The 25,167-nt window shown below is 39.1% G+C and overlaps 1 protein-coding gene across 1 annotated transcript; it reads right to left on the bottom strand.

Annotated features, from left to right (window-relative positions):
- Window positions 1-3,509: 3,509 nt before the first annotated feature.
- LOC140233383 (neuronal acetylcholine receptor subunit alpha-7-like) lies at window positions 3,510-25,167 on the bottom strand. Its single transcript, XM_072313490.1, has 8 exons — window positions 25,021-25,167; window positions 21,830-21,874; window positions 12,214-12,323; window positions 9,039-9,241; window positions 7,971-8,103; window positions 6,995-7,188; window positions 6,279-6,512; window positions 3,510-3,805 (listed from the first exon to the last, which is right to left on the bottom strand). Exons 1-8 carry the CDS (start codon window positions 25,165-25,167, stop codon window positions 3,510-3,512), a joined length of 1,362 nt encoding a protein of 453 aa, XP_072169591.1.

A 25,167-nucleotide genomic window follows, 5' to 3' on the forward strand; every position in this document is an offset into this window, starting at 1 on the left:
CTCTCAATAGAATACGTTACTTAGCTGAAAAGGATGAAAAATATACTGCCACATTACATTTTTCGCGCTAGCGTTATATTCATTACATTATTTGTCTTAGTATCCTTGGACGCATAGAAGACACCGTCTAATCTATCACTTCCTAGCACGGTGATCATATCGTAATGAGCTATTACATGATACACGCTCCCTTAACATTAAAGGCATTATTTACCATTTGCAGATCAAACAAAAACCCAGCTTTAGTGCTTCAAAATACTTCTAAAATGTGAGTAAGGGATAGAAACAACCAATGTAAAAGTTTTAGATATTATAATCAATGTTAAGTATTGTTAAATATACAAAATGTGAACAATAGTTATAATAAAATTGTTTCTATACCAAACCGTCTACAGTTAAGGTTTAGTAAGAAAAATAGTGATATCTCCTTATATTTTAGGGTTTTTGCGAAATTTTCTCTAGTGATATGGTAGGATTTTTTTTTATACAACTTACCTACACATATTATGCATCAAATGTGGTAACTCGAACAATTTTTAAATCACTGCTCCCAAAACAATACATTTAAACGTCATCTCTCGTATAAATGAGTTTGAAACTACATTTTGTATTGTTAATTGGTCAGACACGCAACAGATAGATACCACCTTTAACTTAGATCTGAAGATTGACGGGTAACAGGAAGTGATGACGTCATAGGAAGTTGGCTGTTTTCAGTGATGACGTAGAAAAGGTGGTGTCTGTCTCCAAGCTGTCCTTAAGAGGACGCACGATATTCTCTCTGACTGTACAAAGGGAGTAGGCCGTTCAAGGGGCGCATCCTTTCCATACCTCTTATACGTATTGGCAATTCTAAACTTACACATCTCCAAGAAGCATGCAACCCATATGTTGTTCTTGTTGCGTAATAGAATTAAAAATGGACCCTATCGGAGATAATTTACTCCAGCCAATACTAATACCAAAACAAATTACGAAATATTTTTTAGATATTATCAAATACAACTCATACTGAGAGGTCCATTTTAAGCTCGTGCGCTGGTACAGTTCGCTTTTACGGATTTTAGATTGTCTGTCTTTGTTTTGTTTTGTTTGGGTGTTCTTTTTTGTTTGTTTGTTTTGTGTTTACAAATAGTGTATACTGCTCCCACGCATACATTGTGCACTTTATGTTTTTATCAACGCATATTCATTAAGCGTTGTTTTTTGGGTGTTTTTTTTTAGCCATCTGTGTCTGCAGAAAGGTTTTTTATCAACGCATATTCATTAAGCGTTGTTTTTTGGGTGTTTTTTTTTTTAGCCATCTGTGTCTGCAGAAAGGTTTGTATGATTTACCGCAATGAATGATCCATATAAAACTTAAGTTTGTTAATGACTGCAATGTTTCAAATAATCTTAGCGTAAGGTTTAAAGTATGGTTTTGCCACACAGCTATAACACATTGATAAAGATTTCAAACGTATACATAATGTGATACTGTAAAGGTAAAATTTTTCGTTACGTCTACATTTTCCTTTCATGCTCTCGTAATTACTGCATATACTGTTGACTGTACGGCTACATAAGTTTGTTAACCCGAAGGTCCATCATTCCGAAGGTTCATTAATCCGAAAATGAAATAAGGTTCGTTTTTTCGAGGGTTCGTTATTCCGAGGGTTCATTATTCCGAAGGTACGTTGATCCGAAAACCAAGGAAGGTTTGTAATTCCGGGAATTCATTGATAAGCACTTTCTTTTCATTTTCGAATAATGAACATAGAAGAGTAACGAATCTTCGAAATAATGAACATCACCAGGCTGCACACTAAGATACAAAATTTGTGATTCTATTGCTATTTATTGTAGTAAAATTCTATCAATTCAGCCGGAAACCTGCGAAGGTGATGAAATAAACTATGTATGAGAGATGAGATGAGATGATCATTGAGAGACATCAATGCGAGTGATCAATGACAAGGATAGGACTGTACATGAACCCTCAGTAAAAGTTTTTCTGAGTCCCGTCTAAGAAGAATGTAGTTTAGAACCTCATGACTTCATTTCATTACTAAATATGAAAAATGACACAAATTTATATAATTCAAACAATAGATCGAGCGGTAGTAATTCTATCACAATAGCTTTGCTTAGTATATTTTACTCTGTAAAAAAAAGATATCCATGTAAACAGTTGAAATTAATGTATACGAACGAAATACCATGACGTATTATGAGAATTGCCATTAGTAGGTGGAATTAATGCAAAGTGTGAAATAGCTGCATGGTTGACTTTCAAGGAAAGAACAAACAAGCAAACAAACAAACATTGATTTCCGCGCACAGGCACAGCAATGTTTGATTAATTTTTAGACCACTCAAAGAAGCAAAAGAAATCCATATATCTTCAATTTCGAAAGATTACTCGAACGCGTGTGTAATAATGTCAATGAATTTTTTTCGTTGTTTTTCAATGCATATTCCACTTTTTGTGACGTGACGATCGATTCAGAAGTATGTGATATTCAACGCAAATGACAGAACTTTTGCAACAAATCAAAATTACTAATATATACTGCAAACCAAAGAAAATCACCTTTGCTAACTCTGCAAACCTATTTTTTATCTTATGCTAAATAAATCAGAAAACAAGAAGAATGTATATCAATGACCAAATATCAATAACGTTTGTTTTTTTTTTTTTTTTTCATCTTGCTCTTTCTGACGAATCACAAGTCTTGAAACAGGGTTCGATGTTCTGTGGTCGCTTCTTTGGACAATTTCTCATATTTACTCCTGCAATGTGACATGTTCCCTATATCGTTTCATCAAGAGACAGGTGGTACTCAAATCTTGAGGAATTCTGATAGCGCCCGAAAGCGACAACATTATGCTCCGCTAGATCAACATGCAGAATTAATGCAGATTATTTCCTTTATCCAACGTGCCTCAAAACTCAGTGCCCTATTGCTTCCAGTCTCAATCAGATATATACCTTACTGTGCTTAATTTAAACATTGGTTGCACCAAGGAGGCATTAGACTCGCCGTGTGCCCAGTGCCTTGATTATACTAACAGAAATATAAAATGAGAATGTTCATGAAACAAAAGAGCTAACACTATGAAATCTGTATGTTCGAACTCCTAAAATCCTTTTTTTTTTTAAAAAAAGATATTCTCACCCTGTGTGTTATCATGAGCATGCAACAAATCTATCTGAAATCAATTCCAAATGACACCAAAAATAATGCACTACTTTTGTCCATCAACTTGGAACGCAAACGATAAAACCACGATCTGTTCAGTTAGCTCATAAACAAAGAAATTCTTTCTTTAGCCACTTAGGCCTACTGGGTATACTGGACATAATATAATAATGGTGTAAAACTTCACACCATTGCAGTCATTAAGCCTGATTACCAGTGGAAAGGTGTGTGAGCTCGAATGTAAAGAGCCTGTGCCGCCGCACAGACTGTTGAATCAGTCAGAGTTGTATAAAAATCTTTTGGGGTAATACAAACGACCTTGTTTGATCAGGTCAAGTTGAAGAATAGAACTGTAACGGTACAGATCATGCCGATGACGTACAAAACGGCGAAGACGCGATCGACCACCAGCGCTATCTGCTTCCACTCGTTCTGAACATCCTCTGATTCCGTGACGTCTTGGTAATGTTCACGTATGTAGCGCACGTGACTGACAAGCCGTAGCATTAGCGCAACAACGTCTTCTTTGCGTTCGCTGCTCCCGTCCCTGCTTTTATTCCCGCTGGATATTCTATTCGGTTCCGTTGTTTTGTTATCCAACGATCTGCCCTCATCCAAATGATCTGCGAACAGGTGAATGAAAAAACAAGCAAACACACAAACAACAAACAAACAAATCATCGTTCTGACAGCACTGTAAAAACATCGGTGTTAGATTTAACACCATAGGTGTTAAATCTAACACCGATCAAGTGTTAATAGAAGGCCACACCCACGGGTGTAGAAAATGCATTGTGATGGTGTTGAAAAAATGTTCACCTGGCACTTCGTGGTGTTAATTTGACACTGTATCTGTTGATATTTTTGACACTCTGCTTGTGTTAGTTCAATAATGACACCGCATGGTGTTGATTTGATATTGCTGGTGTTAATGTCAATGGTATAACACCCGTCCAGCTTCAATAGGAGACCACACCAACTGGTGTTACTGTGGTGTAAATGTGTTTAGATTTTTTTTTCAAAAATCAAGTACTTTATCGGAAAATTATTGATCGTCTTGTTGAAGTTCAAAATCAACAAGGAGTGCAGTTACTAAGAAACTCTTCAAAAAACAATTTTGTATTTTGAAATGACACTCGGAGGTGTTAATCTAACACCGTAAATGAGCACCGAAAATTTAACACCAGCTCGGTGTTTCATATTTAACACCGGACTTTTTGCAGTGAGAGAGGTGGAAAGAAGACTACTAAGCATTACATCTACCTTCCAATCGGGTTTTGACATCTCGTTATCTGATTCAACTCCACTTTTCAGTTGACTTAAGAAAGTATACCTACCGGTAAAACTAAACAATCAAAGTGCTTAAGGTTTATAATTAAATCAGAACTGAAATAATCGACTGATGGAATTCGAAAGTCTTACATAATTTCACAAAACAGCGGTGTTTGAATTATGTAGCAAGCACATTAAAGGAACGTAAAATTCCATTGATTTCTCATTCTATGTCCGATTTTTATGAGTGAAACTTTAATTATTCCATTCGACTGAGTTCCTATTTCTAATCACCAACATATTCCCTGCTTCCATTAAAAAAACAAACGGGGAGGGGGTCTTAAATTTAATAAAAAATGAGGAGAAATGCGTGGAATCAAAGAGTTTGAAGGGAGCCTCTTGTACATTCACAAGAGGTAAAACTCTACCCCTTAGCCACGTAGGTTCATCACAATTAACCATAGTTACGGCATTCCCTCTCTTCAATCTTTTACGCAGTTAAAGGCCGTGTCACACCTTTCCGGGCAAGCCTTGTGTGCGACTTGTGAAGAACAATTTTTACTACCCGGAGGTCCCCGCAGATGACCCGCACATTACAGTACCTAGCACGTATCTCACCTGTAGTCGCCCGGAGGTGCGCACGCAAATCTTTTTACCCGCAACCATGTTTAGGCCCTGTCACACCTTTCCGGGCAAGCTACGCGGGCTTGTTGCGTGTAGGGATTTTCCAGCATGTCGGACAATTTCTGAGGGCGGACAAGGATTTGGGCGAGTCAGTGCATGTGTCTTACTTGCTGGACGCGTTCTACTTAAATTCTACTTGCGGGGATACTGTGTGCCCTGTGTGCCAGGCGCGTGGGGGCTGACAACTCAGTGGAGGAATTCCTCTGAAGGCTACATACGGGGACTGCGAAGTACCTGCGTGGGAGTTGCCTGCGAGGTGCTGCCGCTAAGGACCTCCTACTGGCGTTCTGCGTGGACCTCTCTGGGCATCCCCGCGACTCACCCGGAAAAAGTTTTGGTCATGCTCAAAACTTGGCTGCGGTTAAATCGGACTTACGTGCGCACCTCCGGGGAACTACAGGCGAGACACGCGCTATAGGTACTGTCAGGTGCGGACCAACTGTGGAGAGCTCCGGGTAGCAAATTTGTTTCCCCGCAAGTCAAGCCGCAAAACTTCCCCAGATACGGTATGACAAGGCCTTGAGCATGCTCAAAACTTGTTCCGAGTGAGTCGTAGGGGTTCGCTCGCAGAGGTACACGCAGAACACCAGTAGGAGACCCTTGCCAGCATCATCTCGCAGGAAACTCCAATGCAGATACGTCTCAGTACCCGTAAGTCGCTCGTAACAGAAAACAGTTTGGTTTCAAAGCTCTTACGCAGGTCACACGGAATACACGCAGGTAGAAGGTAAGTAGAACGCGTCTAGCAGGTAAGACACAAGTGCGAAATTCGCAAACATTCTTGTCCGCCCGTAGAAAATTCTCCTGCGTGCTGGAAAATCCCTAATCGCAACAAGCCCGCATAGCTTGCCCGGAAAGGTGTGACACGGCCTTAAGGCACGGAGATACGTGCTAGGTACTGTCATGTGCGGGTCATGTGCGGGGACCTCCGGGTAGTAAAAATTGTTCTTCACAAGTCGCATGCAAGGCTTGTCCGGAAAGGTGTGACATGGCCTGTAAGTCAAAGCTTAAAAACCGTTATGTCGAGGGTTCGTCATTTCGAAGGTTCGTTATTCCGAAGGTTGCGTTTTTCCGAAGGTTCGTTTATTTCACCTTCTTTTCATTTTCGGATTAACAAACCTTATGTACACGACAGTTCACCTAGGTTATCATTCCCAGTTGGTATGTGGCTGCTATTTCTATCCAGTTCGTGTTTCCGTTGCCGAAGCTCCGCGGGCTGCAGTCGCAGAAACCTGGCCAGGGTACCGAGCACGAACACCCTTAGCCACTTTGGGGCTCGGTTGCAGTAGGGTCCTCGGTGGTGGAGGTTTAGGACGAGGACGGTTAATAAAAGGGAGAATGACACCAGGGCCATGGTAGAGATGTAGTAATGACCTTCGAAGGGGTAAACATGTAACGAGATGGATACACCACTCAATATGGCTCGAGAAAATATTGGCATAAGGCTGAGATCAGTATTGGCACAGAGTTATAGGATGCACAGCACGTGTGTTGTCAATTTAGAATCACAATAAAAATCAAAAGTAGCAGCAGTTTAACATATAATGCAGTAGAATGGGTATCGTTTTTGCCTTTTTATGTCAGTATGACGATTTAGTGTCACCTACCAGTATAGACTTATTACAGTCTGATTAAAACCTTTACGTTCCTTATGTATCTTGAAAATAAAACAAAGTGTTTTCAGATTAACGAAACTTCTAGAAATAACAAACTCTGTCTCAATTTCCGATTAGCGAACCTACACGAACCGTGAATGTACTATTTTCAGTCTTTTTGCTTTGGTGTTAAGCGCCTTTAGCATCTAATCAGAATGGAAAATGGCGCTATAGAAATTGTATGTATGTATGAAAACATACCTATGATGGGCACAACGCTAGAGGGCGGCATTGACTCTGCGATGAGAAGCAAGAAGACGGTGAGCGAGAGAAGGACAGTGACCCCAAGTGAGACTTTCTCCCCCGAGTCTACAGGGAGGAGGAATCCCAAGAGTGTGATGGAAGCTATCAGGATACACGGCAACAGCAGGTTAAACACGTAGTGCATTGACCTCCTGGATGGTAAAATCAATCACAAGTTCACCGTATGTGCGAAGCATACAGGAACGGCGAAGATACTACATGATACGTGTCTAATTAATCCATGACGGCCATTTCCCAACACAGGCGCGTACTACTGTTCACTCGCAGAACACTATTTTACTGTTTGATTCAACCCGTGTACCCCGGTAAGTGACAGCCATGTAGCTGGGATTCTTCTCACCGAGATTAAGGGGTTAGTCAAACCAGGGAGGTAGGCCGCCTCCATGGTCGAACTCAGGTTCATGATTTAGCCTTATGACCCAGATGGTAAATACTTGAAAATACCAGGACGACCACGACGTGGGAGAATAGTGCTATGGTAAGAAAAGTAAAGACTGACACCATGTCAATATATCAAACTGTCACCAATGTAAATTTTCAATGCTTTGATTAAAGGAGGGTTTTAAAAAAACACGTAAAGTTTGTCCGTATCCAACGTGCGCCAAACAATTTGTTTTTCAATCTAGTTATAATTTGTTTGTTTGCTTGCTTGTCTTTAAGACGTCTTTTCTTGAAAAAAAAAAAAAGTAGTAACAGTTTTCCTATGTCTCAAAGATCAAAAATTATATGTTTGGATACAGCGGAACTATTATTAGAGTGAAGGTCACGCGGGTATTAATAGGCATTACCGTTTTGTCACCCAAAGTGCACATGGGTTTGAATTGGAGCGAAAGTGTTACTCAATTGAGTAACATTACTCCTGAACGTAAACTGCAGGGATGTTTTACCAACGTGAACTTTCCCCAACACTTACCTTCTGATCTTGATGGTAAACGTGACGTCATAGTACCGAACGCCAGGGTCGTCTGGGTAGTTGAATTGGTTTGTTTGAATAGCAAGGCCAACCATGTCCCATTCGCCGTCGCTCCGAAACACCGTCTCGTCTCCTTCATATCAGGAACCAGGGAATATTTTGTTATATGAGCCCCATGCTTTTATGAAATTAGGTCAATATTACCACTGAACCTACGAAAAGTGAAGCATATTATTAATTTGTGTAACATACAGTTTGTACACAAGCTGGACGTTGTTGGATCAAATTGCAATGCGTTATTTACAGAGCTGTACTCTGTTGCATAGGACGTTACGATTTGTTCACAATCAAATATTCAAAATACCCTAGTCAAACACGAGAAACTAGGGATTTATTTTGACTATGTGTGATTCTATGTTACTCGTGTGCCGTGAAAATGGGACCAGTAGGCCCTACAATGTATTACGGACACTGACGGAACTGGGTTAGAGTTCATATGATTACGGTACTCGGTTACGTTTAAAGCAAACTTTTCAATGTAGAACATGATTTATAAAATCGTGTTTTATGGTTTAAAACGGTAGTCACAATTACAAACACGATTTTGAAACACGGCTTTGAAATGCACTGTGGATGTGCGATTCAAAACCGTGTTTAACTGGAAATAAGGTTTTGAAAGTCTTATAAAAACAACCGAGATTTGAAATACAGTTTATATAACGTCGTATATTTGAAGCGCCATGTTTGACCAATCGAATTGCGAAGGGAAATGCTGCGCATAATGAGATGCGCAATCTCGCAGTCCGAGCGAGCCAAAAACACGCTCTGGATACACCCTTATAAACGCTCCTCTTTCAAACCATGTTTCAAATTCGTGTTTCTCAGTACGCAAAATCTTATACACGCAGCCTAGAATGTACATTCGTTAATAATTAATGTCTTTCAGGGGTCTTCCAGAGTGTGTAATTTGGTGGTGACACTGTAGCGATGGATGAGAAAGAAAGAGAAACCACCAGCCCTCGTCCCAAACCACACCCATCATTATACCACGACCCCGTCTCATCTCACCGGCTCCTTCCATGACGAGTTCCGTGCAATCGTGCTGCCAAGGGCCGAACTTGAGATCACACTGTTGGGTGTCAAAAGGAAAGTTGGCGATGTTCAAATCACAGCTGGCCCTGATGATATGAGGAAAAGCCCAATTCACGTGACCCGTGTGATCGATCTTCACCAGCTTGTTCTGAAGGTAGGGTTCATACCCCGTGCCTGCACTGATGAAAACAAAAGTGGGACAATACTCCATTAATGACAATAAATGCGTATCTTAAAATGGTTTAGTCTTCACCCTTCAGTAATGTATTACGGTAGAATCGAAATTCGGTTTCATTTACATAGGATATACATTACTGCCGTACTTTAAAACGGGAACGCAAAACCAGTTAATAGTTGGAAATAAATTTTACGAACACAGCTGTGAAAATGTTATGAAAATTGGACAAAATTTAGGGAAGTTATTGAATTTTAAAGTTTCGCTAAGTTTACAAAACAGTTCTTTAACAGTTGATTTGAATATGGAAGTGCGCGAGCTGATGACGCCAAGTCATCAACTCAAAATTTTCCAATGATCGTGGACTAAACAAGGCAAGTGCCAAATTGTGTCTCGCCCATTCGCGTACAAGAAATTAATATTTTTATATCTCCCAGAAGTTGCCATAATCAAAATGGGCCCTAAAAATTTGTTGACCCCTTTCTGTGACCTTTGACCTTGTGATGACCTTTGATTCCCCAAGGGACATCTACCGTCCAAGTTTGGTCACAAACGGACATAGGGATCAAAAGTTATGAGCCACAATCGAAACACGCCCTAAAAACTTAACATTGGGCCTTAAAAGTTCGTTGACCCCTGTCTGCGACCTTTGGCCTTGTGATGACCTTCACCTCCCCAAGGGACATCTACCATCTAAGTTTGGTCACAAACAGACAGATACATCAAAAGTTACGAGCCATAAACGAAACGCGCCCTAAAAACTTAACATTGGGCCCCAAAGTTCATTGACCTCTGCCTGTGACCTTTGACCTTGAGGTGCCCTTCATGTTTGGTAAAATGTGTAACTTTGCATAACCACTCTTCCCTCCAAGTTTGATTGAAATTGAAATCCTCAGTAGAGAGTTATTCAAGTTTTTGTAGCGTTACGGACAGACGACGGACGGACAGACGCCGCAGGCGATCCCTTTGTCTCCCCACACCTCCGGTGGGCTCGACAAAAACTGACGACCATTCAATTATTCTGCTATTAAAACGTTAAACACTATTCCTGGCTGAATGACTTCAAAATGATGATTAATCATGCAGACATTGTTTTAGGACGTGAGAATATGGAATAATTGGGTAATCATGAACAAGGAAACTGAAAATTTCAAGATTTTATGCACAAACTATTATGACAAGTTATTGTGAGGCAATGCCATTTTCAACCACAAGCATATTCCTATTAACTGTCTGCTATTTCGTGAAAGAACTATTTCGTGAAAGTAATTAGTGAAATTTCACAATTTTGTAACTTCCTTAATTTCCATCTGATTTTGATCGAGTTTTCACTGTTGTGCTTAAAAATGTTATTCTTTCTCTTCAAACAACTTTTAACTAGTTCGGAAGTCCTCTTTAAATCATTAATCTCTCTACCACCTCACAAATATGCAAGGACATTTCCTTATAAATGAATAATTGTTTGCAGGTGGTGTTGGCAAAGTTAGTGGGTTTATGATACTCACTTTTTTACACAAAGTCAAAGGTTAACAAATTCTGCGACGAATTTTGTTTTGATTACAGTATCCTTGTACTTAACGACATTTAACTGACCAGTTGGCAGAATAGTGTCATCGAAAAACAAGGTATTCAGGTCAAAACTCGGAGTTTCCACCATTTACGCGAGGTAATGATTTTGTATCAAGTTTTAGCCAAGCCTGCATAGTAATATAAAAGGCAGGAGCTTGTTTCTATACATAGGTCAAAATCAAAATCAAGAGGAAAACATGACAAATTTTAGTAGTGCGTAATAACACATGCAGCACTCACAGCATAATTATGTTGAAAGTATGTAAATGAGCAGGGGAAATTTTCTTTTGTAACCTAATGAGTGACAGGTAAGTGGTCAAGCCGAAAGGTGATTCATTTTCACTGTTTTCAAGAACACTCTCCATGGGAAATCCGTGGAAAAGAATGAAACGGTAGAGGGTCACCGGAAAAGACTTTAGTATCTATTTCTGAGGATTATGAGCTCTTTTCAAAGATTATAGGGTAAAGAGTCAGAAACAGATTATGTATTTTGAATTAGTTGTTATTTTAAGTACTTTGTAATTATGTTGGAGGGCCCCCAAGAAGGGGTCATCCCACAAGACCGACACCCACGAGTTCGACATTGAAAAGAGGTCCATGAGTCATACAGTTCACGAGTCATACAGTCCATGAGTTCGACACCAGGCAAATAAAGCCCATGAGTTCGACACTAGGTAAAAACAGCCCACGAGTTACACAGATACAACACCTGGGGCTTAATGTGTCGGTCTCGTGGGCCTTGTTGGCTTAGTGTCGAACTCATGGGTTGTATGACTCGTGAGCTGTATGACTCGTGAGCTGTATAACTCATGGGCTGTTTGACTCGTGAGCTCTATGACTCGTGGGCTGTATGACTCGTGAATGTCGATCTCGTAACGTGCACCCCCATGAATAACAGTGTATAAGCCACTTATGAGGCTATACCCTGTGAAAAGAATATACTAACTGAATGACTGACTGACTGACTGAATGTAAAAAATATGTATAAAAATATATAAAATAGATAAGTCAATAAATCAATAAGCCTTTGTAAGAACCCACTGCAATAACTTACTGGAGGACATGAAAACAGATGAGAGAGTTTGAATGATGCTGGTTGGTGGCGGGGCATATCATCTACCAATACCATCAGACAGCTTACATCATTTCTGATTAAAATTAAATTGGCTGAGGGCATGCGGGTGCAACAAAGCGCAAATGGACGCGTAAGAGAGAGAGAGGGAGAGAGAGAGAGAGAGAGAGAGAGTGTGTGAGTGTGTGTGTGTGTGTGTGTGTGTGATATTAATTATGTATAGGGATCTCGAATGTGATGTAAGCAGGCATCGACAATCGCGTACGATAGGAGAATTCCACAATGTTTTTGCCCTGATAACGAATCATAGCGTGCAGTAATCTCTTTCGTCTTACTTGTTATAGAGCACAATGTCCGGTAGCCAGATGAGATCAGAGGAGATTTTGATGTTCTCCACTCCTTCGTATTCTTCTGGGTTCCACGTCAAGAATTCATCAACCCAATCCTTGAACAAATGAAACAAACGAAAACTAAATCCTGAAACCGTTCATCAAAGGGCATTTTGAATATGGATATGGGAAAATTTTAAGTACATCTGTAAACAATTTATGGTATGAAAGAAACATGAGATAACTTTCAATAAACTAACTAATATTGTAAATGCACACACGAAAAAACATTCATATACAGATATATATATATATATATATATATATATATATATATATATAATGTTGATATCATACATACATCTTTGCTTCACATCCTATTGTGAATCAACTTGTTTCACTTCAGTCCTTGACAAGCAAAAAAAAAAAAAAAAAAAAAAAAAAAAAAAAAAAACTGGTCAAACACTAGCTCTCCGTAGCTATAGGAGAGAGAGAACCTCCCTGAATTGAAGGAGAGCATCAAGTTCTCTAGCTTGTGTGGATATTATGCACCAATGAATTCAACTTCATCAGCTACAGCTGGCTGGGTATCGAATAGATATTTACTGATGTTATGAATTTTATGTCTAATCAAGAGCAATTAAGATTTGTGGGCAATGATTCAATGAACGAGGAGAGACTCATTATGACGTCATTCTTTCTGGAGAAACATGAATGACATGACAGACTAACAACCTCTCCTTCTTCTGACGTATGCATGAACACGTAGTCGACGTTGACTCTACCAAATTTTATTATATATTATCATTATTATTATTAGAATGGTTTATTTGGTGAAAACTTGCAAACTCGTAGCCCGAAGGCTAAAATACATTGCAATGATACCTCGAAATTAAACAGAACACATTGTTACTGTCGTATATAACATCCACATCAGGAATCGCAATTAAATAGGAATATATTGCACAAAAATATTACCACATAGTTTACCAAAAATACAGAAGTATGAATATTACACACCATCTTTCATCATTCTACTCAACAAAAAAAAAAACAAAAAAAAAAAAAACACACACACACACACAACAACCAGCCAAATCATATTCTAAAGATACACTTAGTACAAAACACATCTGAACAAAGAACAAACGAACAAAAACGGAGCACCACACAACCGCGCAATACTCCACCACAGGGCGAATGAAGGTGCAATATAGGTGACAATCAGGTCAGCGAGGCACGTACGAAAACCCTTCAGGACTCGCAGAAAGTGGAGTCTCGTATTGGCTTTCTTCAGCATGTCATTCACGTGACGAGACCATCTCAAATCCTGTTGCAATGTTACACCGAGAAGTTTAATCTCATTCATTTGGGCTACAACTGTATCTCCGATCACGATATCTGATGGTTGCGGCACATTACGAGCAAAGCAAATTTGACGCATTGACGAGCACTTTTCCGGGTTAAAGGGAACCCAAATCCAAAGAGCAATGTGGATTGAGTGAAAGCAGCAACATTAGTAGAACATAATTATCAGCAGTAAAAGTTTGAGGAAAATCGGACAATCGATGCAAAAGTTATGAATTTTTAAAGTTTTGGTGTTGGAACTGCTGGATGAGGAAACTACTAGAGGTTATGACGTATGTGTGGACAACAATATAAAGAAAATGTAAAGAAAATTCCACCAAAATGTACTTTTCTAGCATAATGAAAGAGCACTTGACTAACCGCTTTCAGAAAGTAGGGAGAAAAATAACATTGTTACCCCTAACATATGTCAGTATCAAGTTGATGGAATGTGCAATTTTCATGAAAAATGAATTTTTGTGGAATTCCCTTTATATTTTCTTTATATTGTTGTCGACACTGGCATGACGCCATTCATAACTTTTGCATCGATTGTCCGATTTTCCTCAAACTTTCAAATGTATGTTCTACTAATGTTGCTGCTTTCACTCAATCCACATTTCTTTTGGGTTCGGGTTTTCTTTAAGTTTCATGAAGTTTTGCTCAGACCAAATAATATGCAAATGTGTAACAGCTTCCTGTATGATAGATACTGCATCGAAGTTTCTGCACTCCAGAAGGGTTAGGTCGACCACATATTTCAAGCAAGGGATCACTTCGTTGATGCATGCATCATTAATCATCGCCAGATCCTCCTGATCGGAGCTCCTGCCAATCTGAATAATATGTATTCTGATATTTGACACATTGGGTACATTCGAGATAAGAAATCACACTCACGAACATTCATAAGCAGTAATTTTTGTAACGCGAGATTGTGATTTATCCGATCGAAGGTCTTGCTATAATCAGTAGAGATTGCAGTGAAGATTGTCCTCTGTTTGTCAGCATTCGTGTGTACTGCATGAAACAATGAAACAGGCCTTTTTTTTCTGGTTTCCAATTTGCGATTTGTCAATCATTGGTTGCATATCGCGCAACGTCAATTCTGCAATGAACTTCTCCGCTACTTTCGCAAAGTGATCGGTAAGAGACACTGGTCTGAGATTGTCGATAGATGGCGGTGTGGTTTTGGGGATGGCAGTGCCGTAGATAAAGATCTTTATACCTGTACAATGTATAGGGCTCACACGGGTAAATAATTCCCCATAGAGACGTGTGTTAAAATTCAAATTTCAAAAAAATTCTGTAAATAGCTGGGAGAAATGAATTGTTTCATCTTCACTAACCCGGATAAGACCAGTGAGGTATACCCTGTCATCCATCAAATTTCCAAGGCAGGTTCTTCGGCTCAAACTCTGTCCAAGGGTCCGCAAAGCCAGACTACGAGTTCTTTTCACTCAAAATATAACCTATTTTCCGTACACGCACCCAAACTCCATGAGAAAAGCTTTCATCTTCAAACCAAAATGCAGTTTGTAGAGGAATTCAAACTCAATATCTGCAGCTATTCAGTTTTATGCCAAACTGCATTATGACTTTTAATTTTTTAAATGCAATAAACCCAGATAATTATAATAAGCAACATAATAATTTATTTAAGAAGCAGTATAAAAGACATCTTTTGTCTTTTTATTAAAATTACATTGATGTATTTAACAATCCCTTTTATGTTCATTTCGTTTTTTGTTTTGTTTTTTGTTTGTTCTTTTGTGTATCTTCTGTATAAAACTGATTTATGATTTTTGAAAATAACTTAGATTCCAATTCTACATGACTTGTAACAACGGTGTACGCGCGCCTATAGGCCTTATTGGCTTTTTATGTGTACACCATTTTCCATTTTACTTGTTCCCTTTTGTAATCTGGAACAATTTATGACGGTAATGCTGATGTCGTTGTGGTTTCTTTTATATGTCATTGCTTTTTATGTTCATCTGTAACACTGAATGCTTCATGTTGTTTTTATTGTGATTGAAATGGAAATAAACGAAATGAAATGAAATTAATTTTTCTTCATTTATTTTGGTATCTTTGGTACGAATTTGTGAAGGGGTCCGGGACATTCCATTTTATTTACAGGTGTGAGCCCTATATGGCACTGGGGGTGGGCACTACACATGCGCACTTCCATCGTTCTGAAAGGAGGCACTGAACGCGGGAATCCCATCAGGTCCTGGGGATCTGATGCGCTTGAGCTCTCGGTAAACTTCCCATGGTTGTACAAGAAAGCAGGGCTCTCGAGAGGAAAGGAATGCTGGGAGGCGAAGCGTATCAAGCGGCGGGGTGTCGGAAGCGACATTGACGAACTGCGTGTTAATTATGTTTGCAGTTGACTTATAATCTGTTGGTCCAATGTTCTCAATTTGGGTCAAGGGTGATGTTCTTTGCCCAAACGTAATTCTTTTTTTCCGATGTGTTGAAACCAGGCTGATGGACTACAATGTTTGAGATGTTGAACTCTTTTCGAGTAATACATGTAATTGGCTTTGGGGGGGGAGTAAAGTCCGATTTGTCACCTCCTCGTGGTACTCCCTGGTTGACGCTAACGACAAACGGTGAAGCTACTGGTGATATAACAGTGATAGACTTAGCAAGTCAGCAGTTTTGCTAGTAGTGGATAGCTCAAGATGGTATGCAGACAGCCTCAAAACAGACGGACCACACGGAATACGACCACGGAACGAACACTAACAAAGATTTATGAATATGCGAATATTGGTACTATAAATGCTGGAACCATACGGGGGAAGACGGAAGAAATAGTTAACCTCATGCAGGAACGACAACTGAAGGTGCTAGGCATAGCCGAGACAAGACTGCAGGGACAGGGAAGAAAGACAGTCCATGACAACTATGAGTTGATCTACTCAGGCAGTGAAAGAGACACAAGGCACGGAGTTGGGCTCTTCTTCCACCCAGACTTCGCTGTGCACATAGAGAAGGTTCATTTTATCAGTAACCGCATTATTGCATCAATCCTCAACATTAGCAATCATAGGGTCTCATTCATCCAAGCATATGCTCCACAGCAAGGACGGCCACAGGAAGAAAAAGTTGAGTTCTATGAACAACTGCAAGACACGCTTGACAATATACCCATTGACAGTGAAATTATTGTCATGGGCGACTTGAATGGACACGTTGGCTCCAGGCCAGTAGAAGGCGTCATTGGAAACTTTGGCGTAGGCTCGATGAATGAGGAAGGGGAGATGCTAATAGACTTCTGTGTAAGAAACAACCTCTCAGTAATGAACACTTATTTTAAGCACCAGGAGAGCCACCAGTATACATGGTACAGGTACAATTCTCGGATTGGGCAGTACGACCTGAAGACACAAATAAATTTTATTTTGTCCACCAGAAAGTCTGTCATCAAGGATGTTAAAACCATTCCATCGGTATCCCTTGACTCAGACCATAGGCTCGTTAAAGGCAAAATGAAGATACACCTTCCAGAGAAGGAGAAGTCAAAGGTGCGAAAGAGGGTAAAGACCGAAAATATTAAGACATCGCTACTGGAAATTCAACTCAAGTTATGGGAGGTAAGAGATACAATCAGAGGAGAGGACATTGAAGAACACTGGGAGAAACTCAAGCACTACTTGCACGAGATCCAAGAGAAGATAGTAGGAGTAGCAACTTTGGGCAATCGCAAGAAGAAGAAGACAGGCTGGTGGACGGAGGATGTGAAGGCAGAGGTCGACAAGAAAAAGAAACTCTTCAAAACTTGGCTAAAAAAACAGAACAGCGGAGAACAGAAAAGCTTATGTAAAACAGAGAAATTATGTCAACCAAGTAAAAAACAACAAGGCTCCAGGGCCAGACATGATCCCGATTGAAACAATTAAGGCAGATGGTCAGCCACTTAAGGAAATGCTACTGGAACTCTTCAACCGTTCATGGGTCAGTGGTACCGTGCCAGAGGAATGGAACCAATCTTTAATCTGTCCAATATTCAAAAATAAGTGGGATCCTTTGGACTGCAAAAATTACAGGGGGATATCGCTGATGAACCATGTTGGAAAGCTGTATGAAAGGATACTTGAGAAAAGACTGAGGAAGGAGGTGGAAGAGTTCCTATCGGAAAGCCAGTGTGGTTTTCGACCAGGAAGAGGGACCATTGACCAGATCGCTGCCCTACGACTCTACTTGGAGAAAAGCTGGGAGTACGCAATTGATCAGCACATCTGCTTCCTGGACCTGGAGAAGGCTTTTGATAGAGTGCCAAGAGAAAATATGTGGAAGGTGATTGTGGAGACTGGAATAAGCAGCAGACTACTCATGGCCATCAAGAGCACCTACAATGATCAGAAGAGTGCCATCGGAGATTCAAACTATTTTAACATCAACACAGGGGTTCGTCGAGGCAGCGTGCTCTCACCGTTGCTTTTTATCATCTATCTCAGCCACGTACTTGTGAACATCAAGAAGGAGGATTATCATGCGGAATGCCTGGGCTACGCAGATGATGTAGCACAAACTGCAGACAGCAGGGACAAACTACAAGACGTACATCATGAACCAATGGGATAGGGACCTAACCAAAGCTGGTCTCAAGATGAGCTACACCAAAACTGAGTAAATGCATGTGTGGGAAGGGACTTGGAAGACCGGAATGTCGCCGTGAATGGACACGTTCTTAAAAAGACGGACAATTTCACACATTTGGGCAGCAAGATAACATCAAACAATCTCATGGAGGAGGAAGTTAACAACAGAATAACCAAATTCACCAGAAATCTAATCGCACTCTATCCCCTCATGAAAGAGAGAGAAATACCCAAAGATGTCAAAGTGTGTATATATGCAACAATTCTGAAACCAGTGCTTCTGTATGGCAGTGAAACTTGGACACTTACTTCAAAACTGAAGAGTAGAATCCAGGCTACCGAGATGAGGGTTCTCCGTCTCATCTATGGGGTTACCAGAAGAGATCGGGTTCGCAATGAAACCATCAGACAAGCCCTCAAGGTAGAGTCAGTTCTGACCATCATAGAAAGGAACCTACTACGATGGTATGGTCATGTAGAAAGGACGCCAGACTCTAGAGATGTCAAGAGGATCCACAAATGGAAACCAAACAAGAAGCGACCAATTGGGAGACCAAGGAAGAGATGGGAAGACCAAATCAAGGAGATTGCCCGAAGGGAGGAGATGGATTTTAACACAGTTAAAACCATGGACAACAAACTTGGCAAGGACTCATACGAAGGCTGTCAACTGACAGGCCAACTGGCCTACAGGCATCCGGGTGAGAAGGTGAGAAGAATTGGCTTTGGTAGTTGCGATTTCTTACTGGATTTTGTTCCGGAGAGTGCGCCATTTTTTTATTTTTGTGTGTGTGTGTGTCATATTTTCTTTCGAAGGCTTTTTGTCTTTTCACTACCATCGATTTAATGGCTGGTGTCATTCATTGTGCCACGAGAAATATGTAATTCAACGTTTGATTGGTTTCAATGAGCTATGCGCCCACGCATGCAAACTGAAGCCCGATATCCGAATGATATAGGTTTTCCCGGCCAATTTTGCACTTTTGTCAGTCCATTTGATAGAAGGTTCATTCAATTCAGCAAAACCCTCGTTATCGCACAGCCTGTCTTTCAAAATTGCAACTCGTGCGTTCAATTAAGCATTTCGATCAATAAAATTGATCGCACATGTGGCTTTCGAATTCGTAAAACGGGTATCCAAGTTGTCTGGTACTCTATACGTTCATTTAAATTCGCCATCACTCGCCGAAAAGGGTATTTGAGTCATTCAATTTCGCGAATGGGCAGTCAAATTCCAAGCATATTCATTCAAATTCAAATGCTATTTCTCTCTTCTTCTTCTTCTTTTTTTTAAATGGTGGGAACATTAAAAAACATGTATTTCTATGTGACTTTTGTTTCACCCACGTAAAAGTAAAAGTATATAATATTACATCATATTTTTGACCCTATAATAACTCGAGTTGGTTGTTCTGTAACGCCCCTTTTCTTGTCATGTTATTATAGGCCTACATGTACCAGTACTACAGATTAACTTCGTCTTCTTACAGTCATGACAGCACAAGTTACAGACGTATATCTCAAGAAGACAGAGAAAGAATTAACAGAAATATTTGAGGATCATAACCTTGACTTCCTAGAACTGGCCGACACACTCGGAATAAAGCGCTCAATGGCCAGATAAGTTGTGGCCACATGCACTATCTTCGGACTGGGAGACTCAATAAGCACATTAGAAAAAAAGAAACGGTTGTCAAAATCTCTAAAATGAATACGAAAATAAATGTTATGATACTTTCAAGATAATAACTATGATGAAAGAAAATAAAGAAAGAACTAAAGCATAAACATGTCTGTTAAATTGATTGCAGAACATGTTAAATTGGATGCCCCAAAATGAATTTGAATGAACGAGGAAGGGAAGCATATACGTGATCACGTGACTATATCATTCTAAATTGAATGAACGAACAGTGAAATGGTGTTTGTCTTATGAATTTCAGTTGAAAAGTGTTAATTAGAATGAGGTTAGAGGTAGGCCTAATTTGAATGCTCCAGAATGAATTTGAGTGAAGAGATCATAAATTGAAATACCGAACATATCATCTACGCTAAATTTTGCTAAAGTGAATGCAGCAATAAGGAATTGGATTGAAAGCAGTGCGAAATTGGCCGGGAAAACCTATATTATACAAAATTTAATGATGCAGAGAACAGAGTGTTATGGATAAGTGAGAATTGGATGCGCGAGTTTGACCTCGGAACTGTTAAAGCCCACGAGTGCATGCAGCGAGTGCGTTTCAGATTGTTCCAAAGTTAAACGAGAGCATCCAATTCTCACCGATCCACGAAACAGACCTGTGCATCATTCGTTTTATAAAAATGGGCCCGTAAATTCATGAAATTCAACCATTTTCTCCACCATGCGAGCGGTTCACCTATGACAACACTATACAAGGCTTGAGCCATGCGTTCGGATTTTACCGGACGCATGGCTCAATGTGGATCAGTAAAAACCAATGATAATTGACCAATCAGACTGGAAAGATTCTAAAGCCCATCTTATAAAAACATAATAAAAGACAGCTTTAGCATCTGATTTTTTTTTTCTGTTGATTTTGAAAGAAGAAATGAACACTGAACTCCACTATGCTCTCTCTTAAAGGGATGGTACAGTTTCGATTGAGATGGTACTTGAGGTTTCCAACGTTTTTTGATGATGATTGTTTGAGAAACCTATTATGAAATATGAAAGATGATGTCAAAGTATATTTGAAGAGTTTGTTTGCAAAAACCGATAAGTCCATTTTTGAAGATTTTGAATAAACAATTATTGGTTTTGATGTTGCTGAGATATCCAAAATAAAGTAAGCCTAACAAAAGGTGGGATCCACCTCTTATTAGGATCGCTTTGTTTTCCTTTGTTTTATTGATATCTCAGCCATTGTATTCTTTTGTATGCTTTTCAATATTTCATAAAGTGGTTTCTAAGTATCTTGCAAAAAGTTTGATGCTGAATTCTAACCTCAACCAATACTATACCATTCCTTAAAAGATGTCATCAACTATAAAATGTAATTAACAGATTTACAAGTTCTGGTTTAGAGATAAGTAAGACGTATGTGTGATAATTAAAGAGATAAGATAAAGGTATATATATTTAATGATTGTTGTTCAATAGAATGCACGCCTATAATGAAATTATACTCTGAAGCTGTATAGATTTACCTGGAGTTATGAGGCCCCATCCATTTCAAACTTAATCGCCTACGATGGCGGTCTCCTGCATTCAAAAATCTCTGTTATTTACTGAAAATAATACTGTATGTTCTATTTTATGTTTCTGTGTATGTATACTGCTCAATGCAATTGCTTATGTGTATCTATAATTATGTGTACTGTTATCATTTTATTTCACTGCACTTGCTATTCTTTGTCTTTGTGCTTTTGAAATTTGTATTCATTTGTGTGTGTGTGTGTGTGTGTGTGTCTGATTGAATGCGGAAATAAATCAAATCAAAAAGTTGGTTAGAAATGTTGTTATTCAGTGCAACGATAGAGGGTTCGGGAGATTGTTTGGCGGTCAAGATCATAATCAATAATGTAAAGATAATGTGAGAAATAAGATTAATGACTGAGCAAACGTGTTAAATTAATGGAACACATCATCAGAGCAATATGATTTTTTTGTTAATTTATTAAGAAAAAATATATATACTTACGAATGTTAACCAAACATTGGCCTTCAAAAGTTGAAACCTTTCATTCTGTAGCAAAAAAGATTAGACAGAAATTCAAGAGAAAAAGGTGGTATTAATAAACATATCAATATTTGGCTAGCGGAGGTTGGATACCAGCCCATCCAGCACCCCCACAAACAAACAAACAAACAAACAAACAAACAAACAAACATTTCTGTGTTGGTGCTCTATCTTTTCATTCAATTCATCCAATTCAGTTATACTTTATTTCGATCCAACAAAAAGTAATACATAATCTAAAGTATGGATTTGGCAATTGATATTCTAACATTCATTTTTAGGTTTAGTTTTAGGGAATGTAATACAATCTTTCATTTGAGTTCGTCAGGGTTCACAATAATGAAATATGATTACGTACAAAATATGATTACGTATCAATTGCAGAACTTTCAGAAAGTGTGAATTGTGACTGATTTGGAGCTGCAAGTTCCCGTTCTCTCTAATATTCGCACATTACTTAAGTTTTCATTCTGCTAGCCTTTCTCAAGTATAAGATTTGAAGAGAAATTAGGGGAACCATTTTTTCAAATGATATCAATTAGACGATAATCCCCAGGATTTGATGGTTAAATTAGGGAAAAGAAAGTGTGTTGTAACCATCTTTACAGCTATTATCTGCTTGGTTTTTTTTTTTTTTTTCAATCATTGGTAACGATTATCGATTAGTGACGATATCATGCGTTAAAATGGCTCCTTTTTTTTTTTTCGAGAGGATCTGGTGTGGGAGGTGGCGTCGTTGAGATTGTTACACCATTTCCAATGCTAATACCCATCAAGGACTACTATCAATGATTATCATTCTGGCAAACGGGTCCATGCAGGAAGAGTGTTTTTAATATCCATTCCTATAAAAACTGGGGGAGGGGTCTGGAATCCGACTCATGTTTTGACAGATTGTCCCCTTTGCTGTCTGTTCAATACTATCAATGCAAGCTTTATGGGTGGGGGGCATTTCATGAAGTGCTTTGTCAGATATTTTTGACAAACTGCTATAAGCTACTGGAATCCTTGCATCTGATTATCTGAGAGCAAATTTGTCCGACAAAGTTCATTTCTCGGGGGGAAAAAACGCTTCATGAAATGCCCCCAGGCATTAAGAAGAGACTGCGAGGAGAGATAGGACTCCATGTCATATTACAGGTTATTATTTCATTAATTACACAAAATGGAAATGTTAATGCAGTGAGACCCACATCCGTCACTCATTGCTCGGAGGTAGCAACAAGTCACACTGCGTGTAAGTACGCAGTAATTGCTAACTTGCTAGCCCAGTCATACCCACCATCGCTAATGGTGATGGTAATACAGTTTGTAATATAGAGTTAAGTTACCCGTATAGCATTATTTGAGTTACATTGTCGTTCTTTGTATCCCGCGTTCACTCTGCAGTTTGAGAACTTTTTTTTTTTTTTTTTTTTGAGCGGAACAGGCCCCTAATTGATGATTGTTAAATTGACTTTGGCTTGGACTACTACACACAGTTACCTGTAATGCCGTGCACGCTGCCTCGGCTTAAAATTAGTTCTCAGATAAGAAATAGGCCTGAAAGTAATAGGCCTGATAGTAATGGCTTTCGCATGAAGCGTCGCTTAATCGCGAAAATTACATCTGTACTTTTGACGATATTTAAAGGGAGGTATAGGCATTCATTAAGTACCCTCAATTTCAAAAGACCGGCGATGAACGCCTGTGATGGCCGTCAACATCAAGGAAGTAACTGTCAAGGACAACACTATCCCAAATTTAAACTAAAATAACATCAACGTTTCATCAAATTTCGTTTTTCATTCTCTTTTCATTCCTGCACTGTTGTAATTAATGTTCATAATATTAAGTTGTATGCGCGCGCAGATGCTATATCAATCATCAATGTCAAGACAGTGAAACCGTCCATTATGTTCCGTGTTGAAGATAGAGAAAATAAACAATTATTCTTGAAAAATGCATAAATTATTTTAAATGCATGAGTTGAGAAGCGTCACACTCCCATTCTAACATCAAGACATGTTGAATTTACGTACTTTAACAACCATTATGGCAGCCTCGAAACCACGTCCTTTTAGACGTTAAAACTGCTTGATTACCCTGTATTTATGATGAAAATAGGCTATAATGAAAACTGAAGCTTTGAAACACAAACAAACGAAACAAAAATGTATGAAATCTAACATGTGATAACTTGTTAGAACGAACCAAAAGTTTGAAATCTAACTAGTGATATCTTTATGAAAAATGCTTATAGAAACATGCCATGGGACAAAAAGAGGATTTAACAGTGTCCCGGGTCTATAGGTCTTTAGTACATTCTCTACTTTACAGACAAAAACAGTGAGATACTTAAAGGACAAGTTCATTTTCATTAACATAAGGATTGAGAGAACGTAGCAATATTGGTAGAACACATCATTGAAAGTTTGAGGAAAATCAGACAATCCGTTCAAAAGTTATGAATTTTTGAAGTTTTTGTGCAGTCACCGCTGGATGAGAAGACTATACTGGAGTGTATGATGTCACATGCGTACAACAATATAAGGAAAATATAAAGAGAATTTCACAAAATTTCATCTTTTGAAAAAAGTACACATTCCCTTGGCTTGTTACTGACATAATTATGTTATGGGTATTATTCCCATTGCCTTTAGGAAGAGGTAAGTCAAGTGCTCTTTTATTATGCGAAAAAAGTGAAAATATGTTGAATTTTCTTTACATTTTCTTTATACTGTTGTACTCATATGACATCTTGAGCCTTACTAGTCTCCTCATCCAGCGGTTGCAACAAAAAAAAAAAATCATAACTTTTGCATCGATTGTCCAATTTTCCTCAAACTTTCACTGATGTGTTCTACTAATATTGCTGCATTCTCTCAATCCTTATGTTTATGAAGGTGAACTTGTCCTTTAAACAATTCAGTTGCCTCTTGAACGCTGGCGCAGGTATTAGAACTCGCACAAACACACTTATGGACACATACACAAACACACACACACGCACAGATGCAAAACGGTAACACATTCCGACATAATAAGAACACGCATGAATTTAATTGTTACCACACTGTGCTCAAATGTGAGCATGCTGGTAATACGAGGAACGTGAGGTATGATAGTCTCACCTCCCTGACGAGATATAGCCTTATACTACACTCTCTTACCAGTTCCAGGATTCGAGCCACGAATAACTGCATCTTCAGGTGAATGGCCGTTGTCTCGTTAATGGTCGGCCTGATTTGGCGATTATATGGATCCTCCTTATCATTGAATAACCTTTTTACCAGGCCTTTCGTCAGAACACTGCACAT

The sequence above is a fragment of the Diadema setosum genome, chromosome 9, assembly GCF_964275005.1.
Source record: "Diadema setosum chromosome 9, eeDiaSeto1, whole genome shotgun sequence".
NCBI classification, from domain to species: Eukaryota; Metazoa; Echinodermata; class Echinoidea; order Diadematoida; family Diadematidae; genus Diadema; species Diadema setosum.

Coding starts and splice junctions, on each gene's coding strand:
- LOC140233383 (XM_072313490.1), bottom strand. CDS start 25,167: ATGTGCAGTGTTCTGACGAAAGGCCTGGTAAAAAGGTTATTCAATGAT. Junction 8,104..9,038: donor ACTCGTCATGGAAGGAGCCG/GTGAGATGAGAC, acceptor CCTGATATGAAG/GAGACGAGACGGTGTTTCGG. Junction 3,806..6,278: donor AACTGGGAATGATAACCTAG/GTGAACTGTCGT, acceptor ACCTGTTCGCAG/ATCATTTGGATGAGGGCAGA.